The sequence below is a fragment of the Cuculus canorus genome, chromosome 12 (genome assembly GCF_017976375.1).
Source record: "Cuculus canorus isolate bCucCan1 chromosome 12, bCucCan1.pri, whole genome shotgun sequence".
Taxonomy (NCBI): Eukaryota; Metazoa; Chordata; class Aves; order Cuculiformes; family Cuculidae; genus Cuculus; species Cuculus canorus.
Genome location: NC_071412.1, coordinates 21,554,856 through 21,574,192, shown reverse-complemented (window position 1 = coordinate 21,574,192; position 19,337 = coordinate 21,554,856). Strand labels below are relative to the sequence as shown.

Below are 19,337 nucleotides of genomic sequence, written 5' to 3'. Positions count from 1 at the left end.
AAGGTGGTACCAGATGACATCCAGAATACTTTTTCATTTTGAGCTTTTTCAGAAAAGCTCAAAACCCTTATGGGAAAACTTAACCAAAGCGAAATTTAAACTGAATGGAACTCTGCTTAGACTCCGGTGAAACTCAAGGGTATCTTGTAGACATGAGCTTCTGCATCAAATTGAAGCACTGGTCTCCGCAAAGGGCTGAGACTCCCATTCTTGCTTTCCCTGAGAATATTCTCCCACGCTTTTGTTCTGCTCCAGGGCAAAACCCAACTCCCCGCAGATCCAGGAGATCAAACCATACACACAGCATACCAAAAAGCAGTTTGTTGCAACAAAGTGTGACACTTTGCTATTAATCCAGGCTCTACGTACACTTTGCTACCATCAGGTCTCACAAACTGTATTTACCCCATAAAAGAAGGATTTGCCACACTTTCCTCATTTTTGAGATGGCGAATCTAAGCATTACGAGCACGTTTGCAACAAAGGTGCATCATGTGGAGGGTACACGAGCAAAGGAGGAAAAGGACACGTGTGTGCAAATGCCTGCATGAAACCAAAAATACACGCGCACACACACAACTGCTCTAGGTACACCTCCTCCCAATTAATTCATGTGACTAATTCACCCGACTCAGTCTATCAAAATTATAATTTTTGTTTGAGTAGAAGTGCCCAAAATCATACTGGAGCCCTTCCAGGTTCTAAAGTAATATCATAATGCAGTCAAATGAAGTATTTTGCACTATTCTGTTACAGTTCTTACGAGTATTTTCAATTTGCTCCCAAAAATCATCAAAACAAAATGAAGCATTTACTTACTATTTGGCTCCCTAGTAAAAAAAAAAATGCTTAGGTCGGACTAAGCTGCACTGTCATCACTTTCTATAAATTCTTCTACTTTCATTAAGATGTCTGGGTTACTCCTGAGAGTTTATTATTTCTTAGCAGTTCTGCAGTTAACCAAAAATTCCTACAGTGTCTAAAGTTTCTGAAATCAGTGAATAGTAATAGAAGTTCTGTTTTATTGGTAATTTTATCACTAGTAATTGTAATTAAAATATTACTAATATTAACCTGTCACCAGGAGGTATATTAGTACTATAAAAGAAGAGAAAAACAAACCTTTAGCGATAAATATACTTTTACACTGTATTTTTAAGAACCCTGACTTGAAGACGAGCTCTGAAATAGCACTACTCAACCGCATTGGTGTGAACACCGTTCTAGCAGGAAGGTGCAGCCACAAACCGGCACGGGGTTACCCAATCACATAGAAAAACAGCAGACCTGTAGACCATGGACATCACAGGAGACAGCATGGATTCAGACTGACAGAGAAAGCAACAACAATAAAAATCAAAATGAAAATTAAGTATTAATTCCATGTATTGTTTCAGTGATTGTTTTAGCGCTCACCTCATAAATGGTGACACACGTGAGCCTTTATTTCTCCCCACAAATGTTCATAAATAGCTGCTCTCCTCCCTCGTGACCAATCCAATCCGGCAATAAGCCCTCCGGACTCGCCCAGCCCTCGGCTCCCCCAGCGCCTCCTGACCGCCTCCCCGCACAGTCCAACCCCACTGCAGGCTCACCTCTGGCAGCAGACGCTCCGCGAGCACAGCGGAGTGCTCAATCAAAGGAGAACTCGCACAAAATACGCCGTCCCGCAACAAGTCTGTTCTAGCACTGTACAACCAAGGCTCTTCCTTTTCCTCCCCTGGCCTTTCTCACGTTTATCATGGCCAAACCATTCGTGCTGTTAACAGTGACCATCTTCTACTGCAAGCATTACCAGACAACCATCATTGCAAGAACACCGCTTCTTCCTTTTTATGGTTGTGCATGACATGACACAGCCTGCAGGGAGGAAGTTCTCCTATCCAGCACTTCCCTGGGACAACGGCACAAAACTGATGCAGCCCGATCCCAAACTGACTGATGCATCCCAGCCTCTACCTACATAAATACAACACACAGAATAAGCTAAAATACCACTCAGTCTCCTGGGGCACGACAGGCAGTGTTTAGTTTTGGGCACCTAATCAAGCGCCAGGATCTCTTTACATCCTGCAGAGAGGAATCTAAAACTCTTTTGGGGAATCCTCACCTAGCGACCACAATGAAACTCTGGAAGTCCAACGGCTTGAAAGCTTCTGAGCTCTGATCTCTAGCACAAGAAATACAATTCAGTCAATTAACAGAGAAAAATTTTGCAACTAAAATCACAGATTGTGTTTTCTAACAGTATCATTCATAATTGAGAAGTAATTGTGAAGTTTCCACCCATGTTCTAAACAGGAGAACAAGAATGAATACTTATGCAGTCAGGCCCCTTCTTAATAAGCCTCTCCCCACTGCTTGCTTGTCCAGGTGTTAAACAGATCCCTTACATCTGAGTTTCAGACCACTGCTGCAGCCCTCTTTGTTTCTTTGCAATAAAATCTAAATTATTTTGTTTCCTTTTGCTGTTTAACCTCAGATGAGGGCCTTAGACTAGCTACATGATTCTCTTTTACAATCGCTTTCCCATCTCTCGCCAATGAATTTCAACTGAAATTTCTTTTTTTTTTTCCTTTGAACTACTGCAATGTAACACAAAACAGATTTGGTTCCCTTGGTTACTTAAAAAGTATTAACTATAAATTAGTAATTCCTGCATAAGAGACCTTCTATAAAACACTTCAACCTCAACCACAGTTCAGAGCACCCGGTTCCGCACCAGTTTGCCTCTTTTGTGAACGCAGTGCCATGCTACAAGCTACCTTACCATCATAGCTTGCTTTCACAAATACTCTGCAAAGGGACTGAGAAAAAGGAATAGGTTTGAGATCACATTTACTTTCTATTTTTATCCATTTTCCTTTTTTTTCTTGTCTACACCTATTTCCACATCACAGCTGGAAACCAGTAATTCAGAAGCAGATCCAGTGATCAAGAGCTCAGGTTCGGTTATGAACAATGACGTGAAGGGACTGCTGTGTGTGTTACTCAGCATTTCTTACTGACCGCTCTCAGCATCCTTTCGTAGGGTACTACACAGTGTACTCTATTACAGGACCTCATCTTGTTTCTTCAGAAGTGTGTTAGGTCTCAGTACTGCCCAGCAAACGCTGCCACTTGTAGGCTTCAGAAAGACACTCAGCATTACTATCAACAGCTTCAAGCGGAAAGAAAAATTTTAAACAAGAAAATAAAAACTAAAAGGACAGTCATTTTAAAAAGATACTCCACTAAAATGCTTAAAAAAAAGGTCTACGAGATAGGAACAGGGAGAAAAAAAAAAAAAAGACTGTCGGGGAATTACAGAGGTTGGTTTACTCTTGGGCTGATAGGATCTTCAGCTGTCTTGGAGCCAAAGAGTGAATACGAGAGCATGCGCCCAATGCCAGCCCCGGCCAAAGCCAGCAGCCCCAACGAGCAACCCCTTCATTATTCCAACCTCGGGAATACTGCCAGAGGAATAACCAAACCTGGCTTCAGCTGCAGCCCCATACTTATCAATCTGTTTAATCAGGGGAAAAAACAAGGCCCAACAACATACACCATTTTTATTTTCCATTCCATAAGAATCTCCGGCATTCTTCAGAACTTTCTCTTTGGGGTTCTTTAGTTGTATTTGGGATTTTTTTTTAAATGGATTACTTTGAAACTAGTTCAGGGAGCAGAGTGCCTCAAATGTGGTAGGATTCCCTAATTGTGCCACTTCATCAGTAGAGATAACAGCATTTGCTTTCAGAGCTGCTTTTGTAGTGGTATAATTAAGCTGAAAGCTGGTGTGTATTTTCTAACACTGCTATCCAACCTATGAAGACAGATGCATGCTGCAGATTATATTCTACCCTTTCAGAAAGACATCGGAGTCTGCAAAATAACTGTTAAAAAGAATTACAGAAACGAGAACAAATTAAAGCTACTCACAACTCCTTTCCTACACCTCAGGCTGCTTCAGACACAGAGGTTATGCGGTACCAACTACATTCGACAGGAAAACAGAGACACAGAGTGGAGCACAGAGATACTCAGAACTTGGATTACCCATTCTGCGGTGCACCTGGACATCTATTTTTAGAAGTAAAGCAAACATTTCCCATGCAACATGCTATGCAGAATATTTAAAAGCAGGTAAAACACATTTTAGAATGAAGACATTCTTTAAAATCATTTGGGGTTTGTTTGGGGTTTGTTTCTTTGTTTTCAACTGTTACAGTTTTAACTTTTATTTCCATATAACTGCATAAGACTACAGCAGTAAGATACAACATAACTGGAAGTTCTAGTATTTTATTTTTTAAATCTTCAGAGTTGCACAAGGAAGCTGATTCCTCCTTGCCACTTATGAAAACGATCTAGATAAGCTGATCTAGAAGAAGGAATACATGTCACAGAATTCTAAGGACTGGTTTACCTCGGTGGACAACTGTCTGCAGCATGCAATTTCCTAACACAGCAGCTCCCACGGTACAAACAACAGAAGTAATTCACTGCTTCACAGCCCATGTTTAGGATAAGGTCAAATAACCAGAACATTGGTTCTCCTGAAACACAAAAAATACCTGACATCCATCTCCACTCGCCTCTGTGCTAGTTAAGCTAATACCATAGGACTAGCTACTCTATATTCCAGCAGAGAGGGGAAGTACACGTTCTCATCATTCTCATCTGTTACTCTAATCCTACAGTCATTAAGAGGTCCTTCAGTTCAAACAGTAACGTCAGATGTAGTTCTGCCACCTGGACGGTAGCGCAGCTCTGCAGAGTTCCAAACGGCAGCGCCTTGCGTGGTCGCGTTTTCCCTCCTGGAGATGTAGCGTGCCTGGCTGTGCTTCCTAGAGCTGACTTAGGCTACCTCCCTAAAACACTGCAAGGATTTCAACATGTACTGAAACATATGTTCAATGTATTCTTTGCGTTTAACAAAGACAAGTAAAATACCTATTATCAGTCATCTCGCTGCTGCACACTCACTGCGTGCATTTTAAAACTGCTCAGATATTTTCAGTTAAATTCAGATGTTCGCTGCAAGATGAAAATAAATTACAATGCAAGAGAAAATGTAATATAAAAATCAGGACAGAGAAAATAGTTGTTTCAGGTACCTTTAAAAGATATCTACAGTTCCGTCCAAATGGAGTTTTATGTGAAATGCTCTATGATACTTTTGTAAAGTGCGCCACTGTGTGGGAACTAAAATCCCTGCAAACTCCATCTGCTTTGCAGCTCAACAATAACTTTTAGCTCGGTCTCACAGACCGTCGGTCAGTGCTCACACCTGCCCAGCTGTTGGGACAGGTGCATGCCACAATTCCTACAACTACATTTACTAAATTATCCTCAAGACCGAAATAAGACCATACTTCGGTTCATTTATTAAAACCCCCTCAATAATTTACTTGCTTTTTCCCCTAAACTCAACAGTTACTGAGTAGGTTGCCTTACATAACATTTTAAATGGTTAAAAAGTAAGAGATACTTTATATATGTTGAATTCTATTTCAGGCAAAGGTAAACCTGTCTCTATCATAGTCTCTATTCTTTTTCAGTAATTTTTATTAGTTTTATTATATCAATATTTCCCATCTTTTGTTTTTAAGAATAAGATAAACTGAAAATACTAACCAGAAACAATGGTCCTGGGAACAAAACAGATGATGTGTTTTAACACAAAATGTCCAACAGAGGGTGGCAGAGACCATAAATTTCTTAAGACGCTTAAGTTACCTTGCCTTTAAAAAAATAAAAATAATCCCAGAATGTTCAGTTAAGGAAGAGTAATTTTGCTGTTTTGTACAAAGTACACAGAATGAGAAGTGCCTTTACCTGCTCTATCCCGGCTTTCTCATGCTAATGTATTGCTTACAAGGCAGTGAGCTCCCATAAAGAACTAATTCTACTTAACACTTTAAGAATGATGGACCACAACACTTCACTGAGCATTAAGCATCCCTCAGGAACAGTTTAAATAGAAACCGGGATTTTGACTTTTACATCTATTTTCAATGCTATAGGGAAAAAAGAAAGAATTTTTTTTAAAAACCCAAAGCAACCAAACACTAAGGCCTTGGAATGGCTATCGTGGAGAGAAGGCTGAGGGGAGAACTCCCTGCTCTCTGCATCTAAAGGGAGGGTAACACCGCAGATGGAGTCAGATCCTCAGAAGCGCGCAGTGCCACGTTAAGAGAACATGGGCACAAGCCGCAATACAAGCAATTTCAATTGAAGAAGAGGAAAAATATTCCACCATGATGTTTCTCAATCACTGGAACAGGTTCAAAACTCATCCTGGAAAAGATAATGCTGTCTGATGCAGCAGGCCATCTTCCGAGTAGGGCAGTGAACCGCATGACTTTCCCAAGTGCCTTACAACCCGAATTATTCCACAGTTCTATCAATCCCAAGTTACATGTTCATGGTAAGGATTCACAACCACTTGCTTGTTTATATGCATTCTACACAGGCAATGGATGACTTCCAGAACCCTGAACACCTTCTGGCTAGGCTGCTAAACTGCCTTTCCTTTCTACACCAGACCTCCAACACAAGTGTGCAAGTACACACTTGTGTAATTGCACAGTGCTGGGGAAACATAACAGCTGGTATACCAAATCTGTTTTCCAGTTTTCTGAGTCACAGATCAGAAGTGTATTTAAAACAAGTTTTTGGCCCTTTCTGAATTGGTCTGAGATCAAGGAAAGCTTTAAAGAAAAATCAACTTCACAAAGATCTATCGTCTACAAAGGAAATCCAAAGCTATGGCTTTGATTGCACGAAGAAATACAGAACAGAAACATACACAGCACTGTCCAGATGTGCACAACTAAGAGGAATCTGGACGCGCGGAGAAAAAGGTTGCATTCATAAGCAATTTCCTCTGGCAAACCAACTATTTAAACTGAACTTGACCTTATGCTATTTGAGTTCATGAGTCACATGTCAACCAGTTCTGCTTCTTTTGCCAAAATATATGGGAAATATCAACCAAGCGTTAAATGCCCCTTGCCAGGAATATATTTCCTGCACTAACCTTCAAAGATTACAAATTTTTTTTTTCCTAAACACCCTAATATTTTGTTTAGAATTGCCATCGTCTTGCAACAAGCAGTGTATTTATTCCCTACAAAGGTAATCCACACAGCAGTAGACTGCAAAAAGTCAACACAATAGCTCCTTCTGAATGCTGGAAAAATAACCATTCACTCAAATATCTTCTAAGAGACCATCACTGCTGAGTAAATGGAGAGTCAGTAAGACCTGAATTTTAAAGATGCCAAACAATCAGAAAAGTTATGCTAACATCAGCTACAAAGCAATCGAAATAAATGTAACTGAATAAACCATTATGTTGCAGACTCAAAAAAAAATCACTGCTGTAAAGTTTCATCAAAGAAAGATATAATATTTCTCTCTTATTTAAGCTTTCAAACTTTTTGTTCCGATTCTTTCATAGAATCACTTCTGTAGAAAGCTAAATTTGTGGAAGAAGCTCACTGAATTCACCTTAGTTGTGCCCAGAAACACCCAAATCCAGTCTTTCAGTACTCCAGAATTTGTTCTCAGTGAATAGAAATATTAGCTAAGAAATAAAACCTGCAATAAGAAAAGTAAACATTTTTCACATCTACCTAAAAAAAGCAATGTTCAATACACGGTTTCACAGGTCCAGTCAGTGCGGCAGAGTCCCCCGGCAGAGAGAGCGGAGCCTTACCTTGCACTGCCCGGCCACACAGATCGACGTCCCGTTCTGGTCGCAGGGTGTCCCGTCTATCACCTTCTCAGCTTGTCGCACATAGAATCGGTAGCCTATCGCACGGCAATTCAGCTCACACTTCTGACTCCCCTTCACTGCGGAAAGAGACAAAAGTCCCCATTAAAATACCACAGCAGTAGTTTTAAAAAGGAAAAGCCCATTAAACGAACACTGAGGTCTGAGAGGAAGAAACGAGTAGGCAAACCGAATGCAACGCGAATGACTACATCAAATGAACGGCGATTAAGAAACCAACCCCATGGTAAGTATCTCAATGTACCTTACAACAATTTAAACAGTATTCCAGTTTTCAAAGACAAATATTTTCCTAAATGACCAAGAGTATTTCCAGTTTTTAAAAACCCTGTGAATTTTAGTCTTCTTAAAGGATAACATTAAGACGCATAACTCCTACGAGTCAGCAAAACCATGCTGCATTCAGAAAGATGTGCCTTAAATTAGGCTCGCTTACAGTCAGTTCACAACAAACAAGCACACTGACATGCAGCCTTAAGAAATGCATAAAACAATCTAGATGGAAATTTTTTTTAAATCCGTTATTTTTTCCGCCCCATTTTCACCAGCTGCGCTTTAGTGACTACTCCTTGGTTCAAGAGAAAATAAAGAAAAAAAAACCTCTTTGATTTTTTAAAAATATATACAATTCATCATTATTCAAAACCTCGTGATCTTTCTTGCCATGCAAGAATCAGAAGGACCTCAGTCCACTGGACTCTGGGCAAGAGGAGCACAGAAGACAAGAAACAGTTATCTTCTCCTATGAAAATCTGTAACCTAACCAGACACAGTCCAACACCCCACATATCCCGGCCGATCAAGTTTGTTAAAGCATTTGTGTAGTCTTTCTATTCCAAATCATCTGTCATGTTGCACTTGCACACAGTTCATTACCCCTATTTGCCAACTGAAATAACAGAACTTTCCGTTTCTTCCCAACCCAGAGCAGCACCGTTACACAGCAGTGGTGAGGTACAAACAGGAGTCCTTTTTTCTTTTGACAATACTTTCCTTGCTGCCGTAACCACACCCAGAAACTCCCTTGTCTTCACTAAGCTTCAGCTCATACCCCATAACATAACTGAAACCCAATATTTAATCTGTCAGAGGAGGTGCTGGACACCTTAGTTAGCTGCTAAATCATGGCATTCCCAGGATTTTCTACTTGACTTAAGACTATTTTCGAATGAACTAAGACATAACAAACAGCTAAAATAAGCTCAAGCAAACATTTCAAATACATATTTGACATCTGTTTTCTGTAACTCCCCTTTGTGGACACTGAATTAGTACAGACTGATTTCCCTCACGCAGATATTTAATTGCCTCTCTTATATATCATCTATTGCGCTTAGCAATCCTTTGATAAAAGCCTCAAAACTTCTTTTAAGTGAGATGAAAGATCCGCTCCCTAGTTCCCGTGCTGCAGAAGCTACACGTGCCATGCTCAGCTCGGCATTTTTTCCACTGGCTACTTGTTTAAGACAGATTCACCAGTTTATCATTCCAAAGAATTCACTTAGTTATTAAAAAAAAAAAAGTGAGGTATTTCCTGTAGTTCAATCTCCAAATATAACAGTTAGTTTTAATGATAAACTGAGCGTTATTCTTAGCAGCTTAGTCACTTCACACATAACTATTTTCAGAATTCTCAAATAAATATAATCCAACATCAGTGATTCATTACAATTGAAACCAACTTGTCCTTTTCTGTGTTTGCAAGTGTCCTGTTTTCATAACCTGCGACGCTAGCTATCAAGCGGCACCTCCGCAGTGTACATTTTCTTATCTTCCCATTCCCTAAAATCAAGCCAAACTAGCCATTTAGGGTTTCTGCAACGTCCTTATCTTCTCCGTTGACTCCCTCTAGCTCAAAGTATCCTGAAGCCGCACATTCCCTCACACCTCCTCCTCCTAAAAGCTCTCATTTGGTTTTGACGCTTTCAAATATTTATTCTTGAAATTCTCAGCTTGCCTCCTAGATGCCAAGAAAGGTTTTGTGCTACTCAGAAAATGAAAAAATTAACTGCTGAAACCCAGTATTTTTTTCTGTACGTCTCCCTTCCTCTATCTCCGTTTTGATCCATCAGCCACGGCACTGCGATCACAGCGTATTAACGACCGCGAGCAGACCCAGCTTCCTCGCTCTGGAAAATATGACTCCTATTTCACAACTTGGGTCTTCCGTTCTTTCTTATTAGGAGCTGTCCCTGCTCATACAAAATGAAATATTAAAATAGCCACTGGTTTGACCGGTACCAAATGAATAAATAAATTAATAAATACATCAGGCCTTAGCAATAAACATACAGCGCAACAGAAGCTTGTATGAGCATCCGCCCCTATATTCCTCTGCTCTTCAACATCCAGATTCTTTTGATGAGCAACTGTAAGGCACTGCCCCGGTTAGTCCTACACCAATTGTGGCTACCTGATGGCAACGTCAAAGATCTGAAAAAAACTTCCACCTAAGAAGAGCAAAACCTGCGAACCGAATGATCACAATTGAATGGGAGGCATTTCCCATCAGGATCTCGTGTAAGCACTGTATCTTTACTGGGCAGAAATTATACCAGAAGAAACATATGTTAGAATTCCGTTGTAAAACAAGGTACCGCTGGTAAAAAGTAGCCCATTGCCTATTAACACTCGGCCTCACCCAGTATTTTGCCACAACTCTTGAGTTTTCACAGTTTAAGTGTAGGTTAAGCTCACAGTATTTCTTGGCAACTGGACACCAAGTGTCAATTCAACAGGGAGCTGTGAAGCAATGGATTCCACACAGGCCACATATTTTAGTACCATGTCATCTGATCCCAGATTTTACAAAAGGATCTAGCTGACCTCAGGGAACAGAGGAAGGTTTCTAGGTGAAGACCTTCCAAATTAGCTGGCACCGACACACATTTCCATGCAAAAATGGGCTCTTTTTAAACGTGACACAGTTACTAAGACAGTTCACTATACAGGTACTGTTTTACATGTTGTCCTAATGTATTTGCTTTTCATTCTCATGCCCACCTTAGCACAAGCAAGTCTTTGTGGAATTTCTCACCTTACCCTACGTTATTAAATGGTGAAATTTAATGCTACCACACCAGTTCTGCCAGACGTATTCATTATTGATTTAACTGAAGGAGGTGCCTTCAGTAAATAATCCTGGTAACATGTAATGTTTAGTTTTCATTTTACAGACTGAAAAAACATCTAAGTCAAAAAAATCAGTACATTTCTTATAATGTCCTTGCTGAACTAGCGTCAAGTACCTCAAGGGTATCCTGGGCTTCTCTAAACTGCAAGACTTGTGAGTTCCTCAGTTGAAATTTACCTTCCACCTTTCTTTACAAAGGAACAAGACTCAGGCAGGTGGGAATGGGATCCCAGCGCAGTGCTGCCACCTGCCCTTTCACCAGTAAGGGTAGAGACCTCATCTCTAATTACAAACTGCACCAGTTCCGCATCACAGAGTAGATATTGCAGTGAAAACTTTCTACCGTAAGTTGCTTCTTACATATTCTACCAAGACATAAAACCCATGCAAATGGGCATTAATTTAGAAATCATTACCCGTACACGCAGACAAACCCTCACGTCTGTCACTATCAGCAGTAACATCACTAACTACATAAAAACAGCCTCCTTTCCAGTTAATTTGTCCTATTTATTGATGCCCTAAAATCCGCACACAGAACATATTTTGCATTGCATATGTACTGACCAACACATGTCACACGGAGCGGCTGAGGGCCCTGGGGTTGTTCAGCCTGGAGGAGGCTGAGGGGAGCCCTCATCGCTGCCTACCGCTACCCGAAAGCAGTGTAGGAAGGTGGATGCTGGCCTCTTCTCCCACGGGACAGGACAAGGGGGTGCGGTGCGGAAATCGCAGTTTCACAGGGCTGGAACACGCTCTGCCTCGTGCCCTCACTCACTGCCCTGCACAAGGGGTGAATCAACCCCTCGGTGTAAGAGCTCTGCATGGTTTTACTCTCATCCCGCATCGACCTTGGCACTCAGTGATTTCATTACATGAAAGCATGAGAACGGAATGTCCTCAAAAAAATACACCCACCCCAAATCCAAAACCTGTGCACGTTTTAAAAGGCAGAAAGTCCCCGTCTTGGAAACATTCCTACTTTGCAGAGGGGTTTGAATAGGTCTGTTTTATATTTCATTGAGAAAGAATATTTCCAAATGTTAAAACTTCACTGAGAGGGAGCGCTCGTGGCTCCTCATGCCATGCTCGGAGGCGCACAGCGGGAGCCCTCGACGACCACCGCCTGCAGCAAAGATCCCCCCATTTACCTTTGCCTTTGCTCAGTGCTGGGCAAGACTGAGAACAGGCGGCAGCGGTCCCGGCTCCATCCTCCGCAGGGCTCCACTGCCCACCCTGCAAAGCCCCTGCCTCCCACCCTCCGCTCAGGCCTTCCCTCCTTCCCGATCCTGTGTCTTCCCTCTGAAGAAGGTCTAGAAGAATTTCCTTCCCTGAAGTGAGTGACTCCACACCGGAGCATGTGAGGGGGGGCCTTTGGACCTCAAGACAGCCGTTCCCTTCCCTCAGCCCCCTCTCCCAGTGCATTTCTCCAGCCCGAGGAAATGCCACAGGGAGGAGAACGGACAGTGCGGAGAAGCAGGGCAGGCTGGGGGCAGACCTGCTCAGCAGTGAGCTTGAAGAGATACAGAAAGAGCTCCACGGGCAGCTTGCCAAGGCAAGGAATTTCAATCTAATGATATTCTTAGGAAAAAATGCTAAAAGAAAGAGCATTCCAACTGCAATACATTTCCCACATAATGTATTCAGCCATTCAAAGGGAAATTAAAAACAACCACAGAACCAAAACCCCCGGAAAATAATGCGCATCTCAGATCAAAATGCAGCCGATCAGTAAACTAATGACACCGCAGCACCAGGCACTGACTGCCCTTACACAACACAGCAAATCCTCCCTTCTGTTTCAGCTCTCGAGATCCTAAGCTGCTCGGAGCATGGGCTGTGCCCTACCCACGCACATTAACTTCCCACCACGGACCCTGCTAGCTATAGGTGCGACCAGAACAAAGGACACAGCAAAGAAACATCACGCTCCCCACGCCCTGAGGAAGGGACCGGAATGTTCAAACTCTCCTTGATAGCTCCTCAGTCCAAATCTTAATTTGATGTGATATTCAGACTCGCTGTTGTTATCAGTTCTAGTTCTCCGCAGAACGTTATAGAATGCTTTTACCATTTGTCAGTTCTTGTAAGTTTGCCTAAACATCTAAAAATAGTTAATAACGAGTTCTGCAATTTGAGAAACACGCCTCGAGGGTGCCCGCGGAGAAGTGGCATGCACACTCTTGGCAAGCAAACACCACATTCATGCTAATACTACATTATGGGATTAAGTGAATTTAAATTAAGCTTCATTCTGTGTGCACACTGCCTTGTAAAGTCAACTTCAGTCTTTCTCTGTAATGAGCCAAGATACACTCATCCACTATGTGTCAGAAACGATTGTTCCAGGAACAAGTTGTCTCTGCATAGCTCGGTTATTTTCAGGGCCGAACTTGCCATGGGCTGTAATTCAGTTTTCGCTCATGATGAAAGCCACGAATCTGCTTTACAGGAAGTGTAATGGGGCATAGCAGACACTGGGAAAACTGTTAAGAGATGTGCTGATGTCTATCCATTGAACATCTACTCTGTTAAAGCTTATCAATGCTGTGGGATCTCAGCGACCGTCTTGCAGGGCACTGACATCCCCGGTCACCCCACAGACACCGTGCCAATGTCATCTAAGTAAGGTCTCTTCCATTCGGAAGGTGTGATTCAATAACTACTGTATTCACGGAGGTAGAAATTACAGTTTTGTGAAATCAAAGTTTCTGTTTAAAGGTTTTCTTTGCACATAAGAAGTGCTTCAAGACATGTGCACCTACAGGAAACCAAAACCAGGTGCAGGTGGCTACAAACAGACGCCCAGTCTTTTTGCGTATCACTGTGGCTGAAGCCGACAGCTACGCTGCAGACCTGCGAGTGATCCACCGTGCCAGACACAGACCTAAATGTGATAATTCCACCCCAGAAAGCACCCACCGGTGATCCCCCTCAGAGCTCAGCGCAGATGGAAATACCGGCAGCTTTGTTTCTGCAGCTTCCTATGCAAAAAAGGAAAACGTGTAGGAACCAACAGTACCCCGTTCCTTCCAAAGCTTTGAAGGAAGCTGAGCTACTTCATTTCAAGTTTCACTGTTCACGATAATAGCCTACATTGGCTTAGTTATCAGTACGGAAACATTAGTTTGAGGTTTGCAATGCAGCAGCAGAAGCGATCACATCCCTACACAGAAAATCGATCCTGAAGACAGTTACAAGGCTTTGAGGTGGCCAGAAGCAGGAATGGTTTTTACAGCAGTTACCTGTTGCCAGAATTCTAAATAACAATATGCAAACATTTCCAGGAAATAATTATCACACAACTACGTTTGCTCTTTCCAACAGAAATACTAGTGTGAGGCGATCTGTTTTATTTCAGTCTCTTTTGATACTTTGTCCTTATTAGGCTTGTGAACAACTCTCAACAATAACCAGAAAGAGTCGTGTTTATTTTTCACTTTGTCCCTTGCAGTTTCACCAACTTCTTATAAACTTTTATTACTTTGGCTTGTTTTTTTTTCAAAAATTGCTCTCTCTTCTTCATTCCAGTGATGGAAGAACACATCAATTTTTACTTCCACTTTTCAGTTTCTCATGTAAAAAAGGTATTTATTACTTCACCTTGTCTCAATAATTCTATATATATTTAAAATATTTTCTGCAGCAGGACTCAGCTACTAAGTAAGAGAAAAAAGTCAAGCTCTTATAACAAAACTGCAAGTTTATTTTAACAAATCTGAAACCAAAATGGAAGGTAGCACTCAAACAAACCCCTCATCTTTACCTGAATATGCCATGGCCTTTTCTACTCCCAGATCCAGCGAGTCCTGTGTTAAGCACTCATGGGGAGCTACTGCTGAGAAGATTCAGTGAAGAGTCTTCTCAGTAAACAGAAATAATTCTGAAAGGCCCCAATATTCTATAATCTTGTCCTCACATGTAGTGTTTGTAGCAATTAAAAAACTTGCAGATGTTGTCATTTCCTCCACTTTTCCTGGTTTCTCCATTCCTCCAAAATTTCTTTGTCATTAACAAACTATTAATGATACCTTATATATTTACTGTCATCTAGTAAAAAGCTGTAAAGTTGATTATTATTCAAATTGATTAATGAAATTAAAAGAAACCAACCAGAAACAAGTAATTCGTAAAAGCACACACACGCAAGCCTCTTGACCAGCCGGACGTCTGGAGAGCGGCAAAAGATCTGAGTTTTATGTGCTTTTATAAAATGTCTTCTTATTCTGACTGCCTGAAAAGGCGCCTTAACACAGTATGAACGTTCTGTGCAAAAGGACAGGAACGCAGGTATTTGGGAAGCTGTAACATTTAATAAAACCTTCTGAGCTGTCCCCAACGAGCTCGGTCGTGCCTGCCCTTCTGAATGGCCTCGACGGGAGTAAGAACTATGAAGAGCTGCCTTACCAACTTTCAAAGGTTCTGGTGGGTTTTTTTGCAGTATGCAGAAATGGCGATAACTCACACAATGAGGAATATTGCACAGCAACAACAGCATAACTGCTCTATGGCATAAGCATCGGGCATTTATGCTGTGAACAGCAGAGGATCATTATCAAAATATATACTTTTCTGCTCTGGTTACAGCTTTTACATGCATTGGGGAAATCCTACAAATGTAATTATTGAGCCATAATTAAATAAAGCATCTGTAAAAAAAACCTGTGCCTTTTTCAAACCACTGCATATTGCAAGGTGGCCGGACTTTCCCAGCTTATGGCATTGCTGTTTCCCTGATCAGCATGGAAGTCTCGTCAAAGGCTTTGGGAAACCACAACACAACTCTCAATTCCTTTCCTTTTCTGATTCTTTGTTAACAATAATTTTCTTCAAATGGTGCTCAGAACTGAATTTTTCATTTTAAGTTTAAATCCATGCATAAGCGTTTGTCTACAAGATGTGTTCGCTCATTAATTTAAACCTGAACTGTAGATGTCAATGTGCTGTTGGCCTCAGCTCAGCAAAGCGCTGGATCAGGTGTTTCCCATGAGTACCTGAATAGTGAGCGCTGTTGGCTTCAGTGGAACTGCCATAAGTTATGTGTTTAACAGTCGTTCAAGGTCAGCATCCCTTTAAATCACATGCCCAGGTAATGCAGTTGCTTCTACAGACCTTAATTTTTCCTGTATTGCATTTGGAACTCTTTTCTGAATTGAAAGAGGGAGGAAATACCTAAAAAAAATCACTGTTTTCACATCAGCCTTCCTTGTGTTAGCCAGTCAGAATCCAGATACCATTTGTCAGCCACTCAAGACGACGGCCACTGGATGTCTCCACTGCTCTAAGCAAACACTGATTAAAGTTCTCTGTCAGGCGGTGGAAAATATGTTTTTTTCGGAAGGCTTTTATCAGTATTTCCAAGCCATGGCTTACACTCTGCAGGCAGTGCACAGCAGCCACAGACCGCCCTCTCCGGCCCTCCCAGCAGGCAGGGGATGGCAGTTCCACGGGGACCACACTGCCCGTGAAGCTCTCAATAACAGCTCCCAGCATGCAAATCAGAATTATTAAAATGTAGGAAAAAAAGTAGAAGAAAATCAAACAGCAGGTGCTGCAGACCAAACCTTTTAGCTTCCCTTTATATCCAGCAACAACTCGAATTTGATCAGTAAAACCTTTGTAAGATCATGGGTGAAGAATCATCCAGAAAGTTGAGCATGGGTGGGGAAGTTTTCTCCTCCCCATTTCACTCCTCTGCTGCTGTAACTGTCTAATTCACGTAAACCTGATTAAATTCACCATTTAGTAATTGTATGGTTCAACATCCCCTAGAAACTGTAGAAAACAGGCTCTTCGGATTTCATGGAAGGTGCCTTCTTTTGCAGGGGTATTACAAAGAATTAATTAGAAACAGACTGAAAATATTAAAGGAATATATTATCAATGGCCAAACTACAGGAAGACAAAAATAATCCAATTAATCTAAACAGTCTTGTTTTCTAAACATTTAAAAAATAACAATAACTGTGACACCAATCACAGAAAAACACCTGCTACACGCAGAGCAATTTCTCATCTGGGAAATACCACGAAGAGCTCTGTGCCGTGGGGTGCTGCCCGCTTCCCGAGGGGGGCTGAGCCACCAGTCCCAACTGCCGTTAGTCTGGGATGTTCTGAGAGGAGCTGGATACCACTTCCTGTCTGGCTTTACAATCTGAAAGAACTCTGTATTTCTATTTGACTCTATTAGAATCTTCCCAGCCTCTGAAATCTCACCTTGCATCCAGATCTTTATTTTGAAATATCTATTTGTGAAGTAGAATAATGTAAAATTGTTGCATAGAATCAGTCCTCTGGCAACATCAGGAAATATCCTGCCTTTGGACCTTCCACAGAGCGCTCGGCCACTGTTATTCAAATTGATTTTACTGAGGAAGGACGTCATGTCAGACTCCAGAATAATAAATACCAAAGGTAGATGGGAAGGAAGGAGACTCAAAGCTTGGGCTCACCGAGACCCCAGCAACGTTCCCGATAACAGCCTTCTGTCATCTCTTAATGGCGTACATTCATGCTCACAAACTCTTAGAGGTCTCTCTCCTATTAAAACATGAACTCCGTATTTGAACACTAAAAATGCCCAAAGTAATGTTTTTCACAAAAAGACCTTGAGTATAACATCCAGACCTCTTGCGTTTAACACAGCTCCTCACAAGGATGCGCAGGACACCTTGCCTCGCCTTTCTGTACCACTGGAGTTTTCATCTAAAGGCGCACTTTACACACATAAGAAGTCACTCCTCATGGAAATGCATCCTAAACTTTCTTGGATATGAAGATAAAAAGTAGCCAGTAGCCAAATCCAACAGCAGCAGATGGAGGGAATGCCGAATGCTGCCGCTTCTTGCTACCAAACTCCCGGACAAAATGAGTCAGTTCTCACCGACTACACAACTTGGAGACAATAGTAATAATGTCTTCAGTCATCTCAAACCACAATTTTTTTAGTTTCTCTGAACAGACTGAATTTGCCAAAACTTCTCAGCCAAAGAGTTTTTGATAAACCCATAATAATCCTCATCATTCCCTATCCCTTTACCCCCGCTTTCTCCAGAGGAGCCGGTGACTCTGAAACACGGCCTTTTTTCCACAAATCCATTTCCTGGAGTGATTAACATACTGCAAAGCATTTCGTATCTCTGATTGATAACCTCGTTATTTACAGTTTTCAGTGCCGACATGAACGCGGCAGCTTTGGTGAATATAGACTTAAACCCCGCGACCCGTGGCTGCACGAACTAAATGAAGTTGCAGTTGATTTACACAATCGGAAAACAAGCATAAAGCAATATTATTTCCTTCAGAAGCAAACTGTTGATAAGATAAAGCTTTTGTGAAAACCTCCAGTACGTAGACGCGAGGAGACAGTCGTTAGCGTGAAAGGATGACGTGCAGATTCTTTGAGGGCGTGCATCTTTGTGTGCTGAGGAAATCACAGAATAAATAATGGAGAAAATACAGGAAGAGGATTAAAACCGGGGGGAGGGACAAGGGAGACCCAGTGAATCAACCTGATAGTCCAAATATCAGAGTCTACAAAACTAGGAAATACAGTCAGCATGTTCTGACTGAGCCTTATTATTATTAAGCCTTATTAAAGACTGACTTAAGTAAAAAAAATACTATAGGGTGATGAGTGTTCTGGAATACTAGAAGAGACTTGTACTTGTTTAAATATTAATACAGCTATTACTGGGTCTAAAACGTCCTAATTGTATTTCTATGGCCTCCTGCCACAGCCCTTTAGTAGGCAAATAAATTCTTAAGGATTAGTTAAAACATTCTGTGCTTTTATTTACATACTCATCTAAAACATTTATTTCCTATGTTCTCATAAATATTAGTTAAAAAAAATGAATATTCGTTAGAACAAAGTTTTGACTACGATGCCAATGACCTGGAGCTCAGTCAGTTAATTTGAAAGTTGCTTTCCTTCTGGTAGCAGATAAAATCCTAAACATTCAGTGTTTGGAAAGCTGGTTTCACATTACATTTATTTTTCATATTATTCTTATATAAGGCCATAATTTCTGCGCCTCAAGATATCTTAGAGACTTTGCTTCTAATTTTTCTTTTAATTTCACGTTTTGACTGGTGGATGTTAAAAGGTCTGCAGAAAACTGAAAGGTACCCACTCAGTGAGCTTGGATCCAGGAAAACCTAAGCGAAAGGCAGTGATTGCTCCCTGATGCCGGAAGCTGGTCTCTGCTAGCTCTGACCTGAGCACTCTAGCTCCAAAGCTCTTAGCAATGGGCCTTCAAAATAACAAAGATGAGGTTCTCTCCTCAACTCCTGCACCTCTCTCAGCCAAGGGGAACATTAGGGCATCTGATAAAATAATTTTCCCCATGAGAGCTTTGCCCCACAAACCTCGGCAGCGACTCTCTGGACTCCTCCGTCTGCCCGCGTGCCGCGCTCCCA

At 41.5% G+C, this 19,337-nt stretch overlaps 1 protein-coding gene across 5 annotated transcripts in view; it reads right to left on the bottom strand.

Annotated features, from left to right (window-relative positions):
* Window positions 1-19,337, bottom strand: part of THSD4 (thrombospondin type 1 domain containing 4) — a 262,813-nt gene that overhangs the window by 123,923 nt on the left and 119,553 nt on the right. For all 5 annotated transcript variants that reach the window (XM_054077699.1, XM_054077701.1, XM_009555335.2 and 2 more), the window contains exon 7: window positions 7,706-7,842. In XM_054077699.1, coding sequence (XP_053933674.1) covers window positions 7,706-7,842 — 137 coding nt within the window. The remainder of the gene's footprint in view (window positions 1-7,705; window positions 7,843-19,337) is intronic.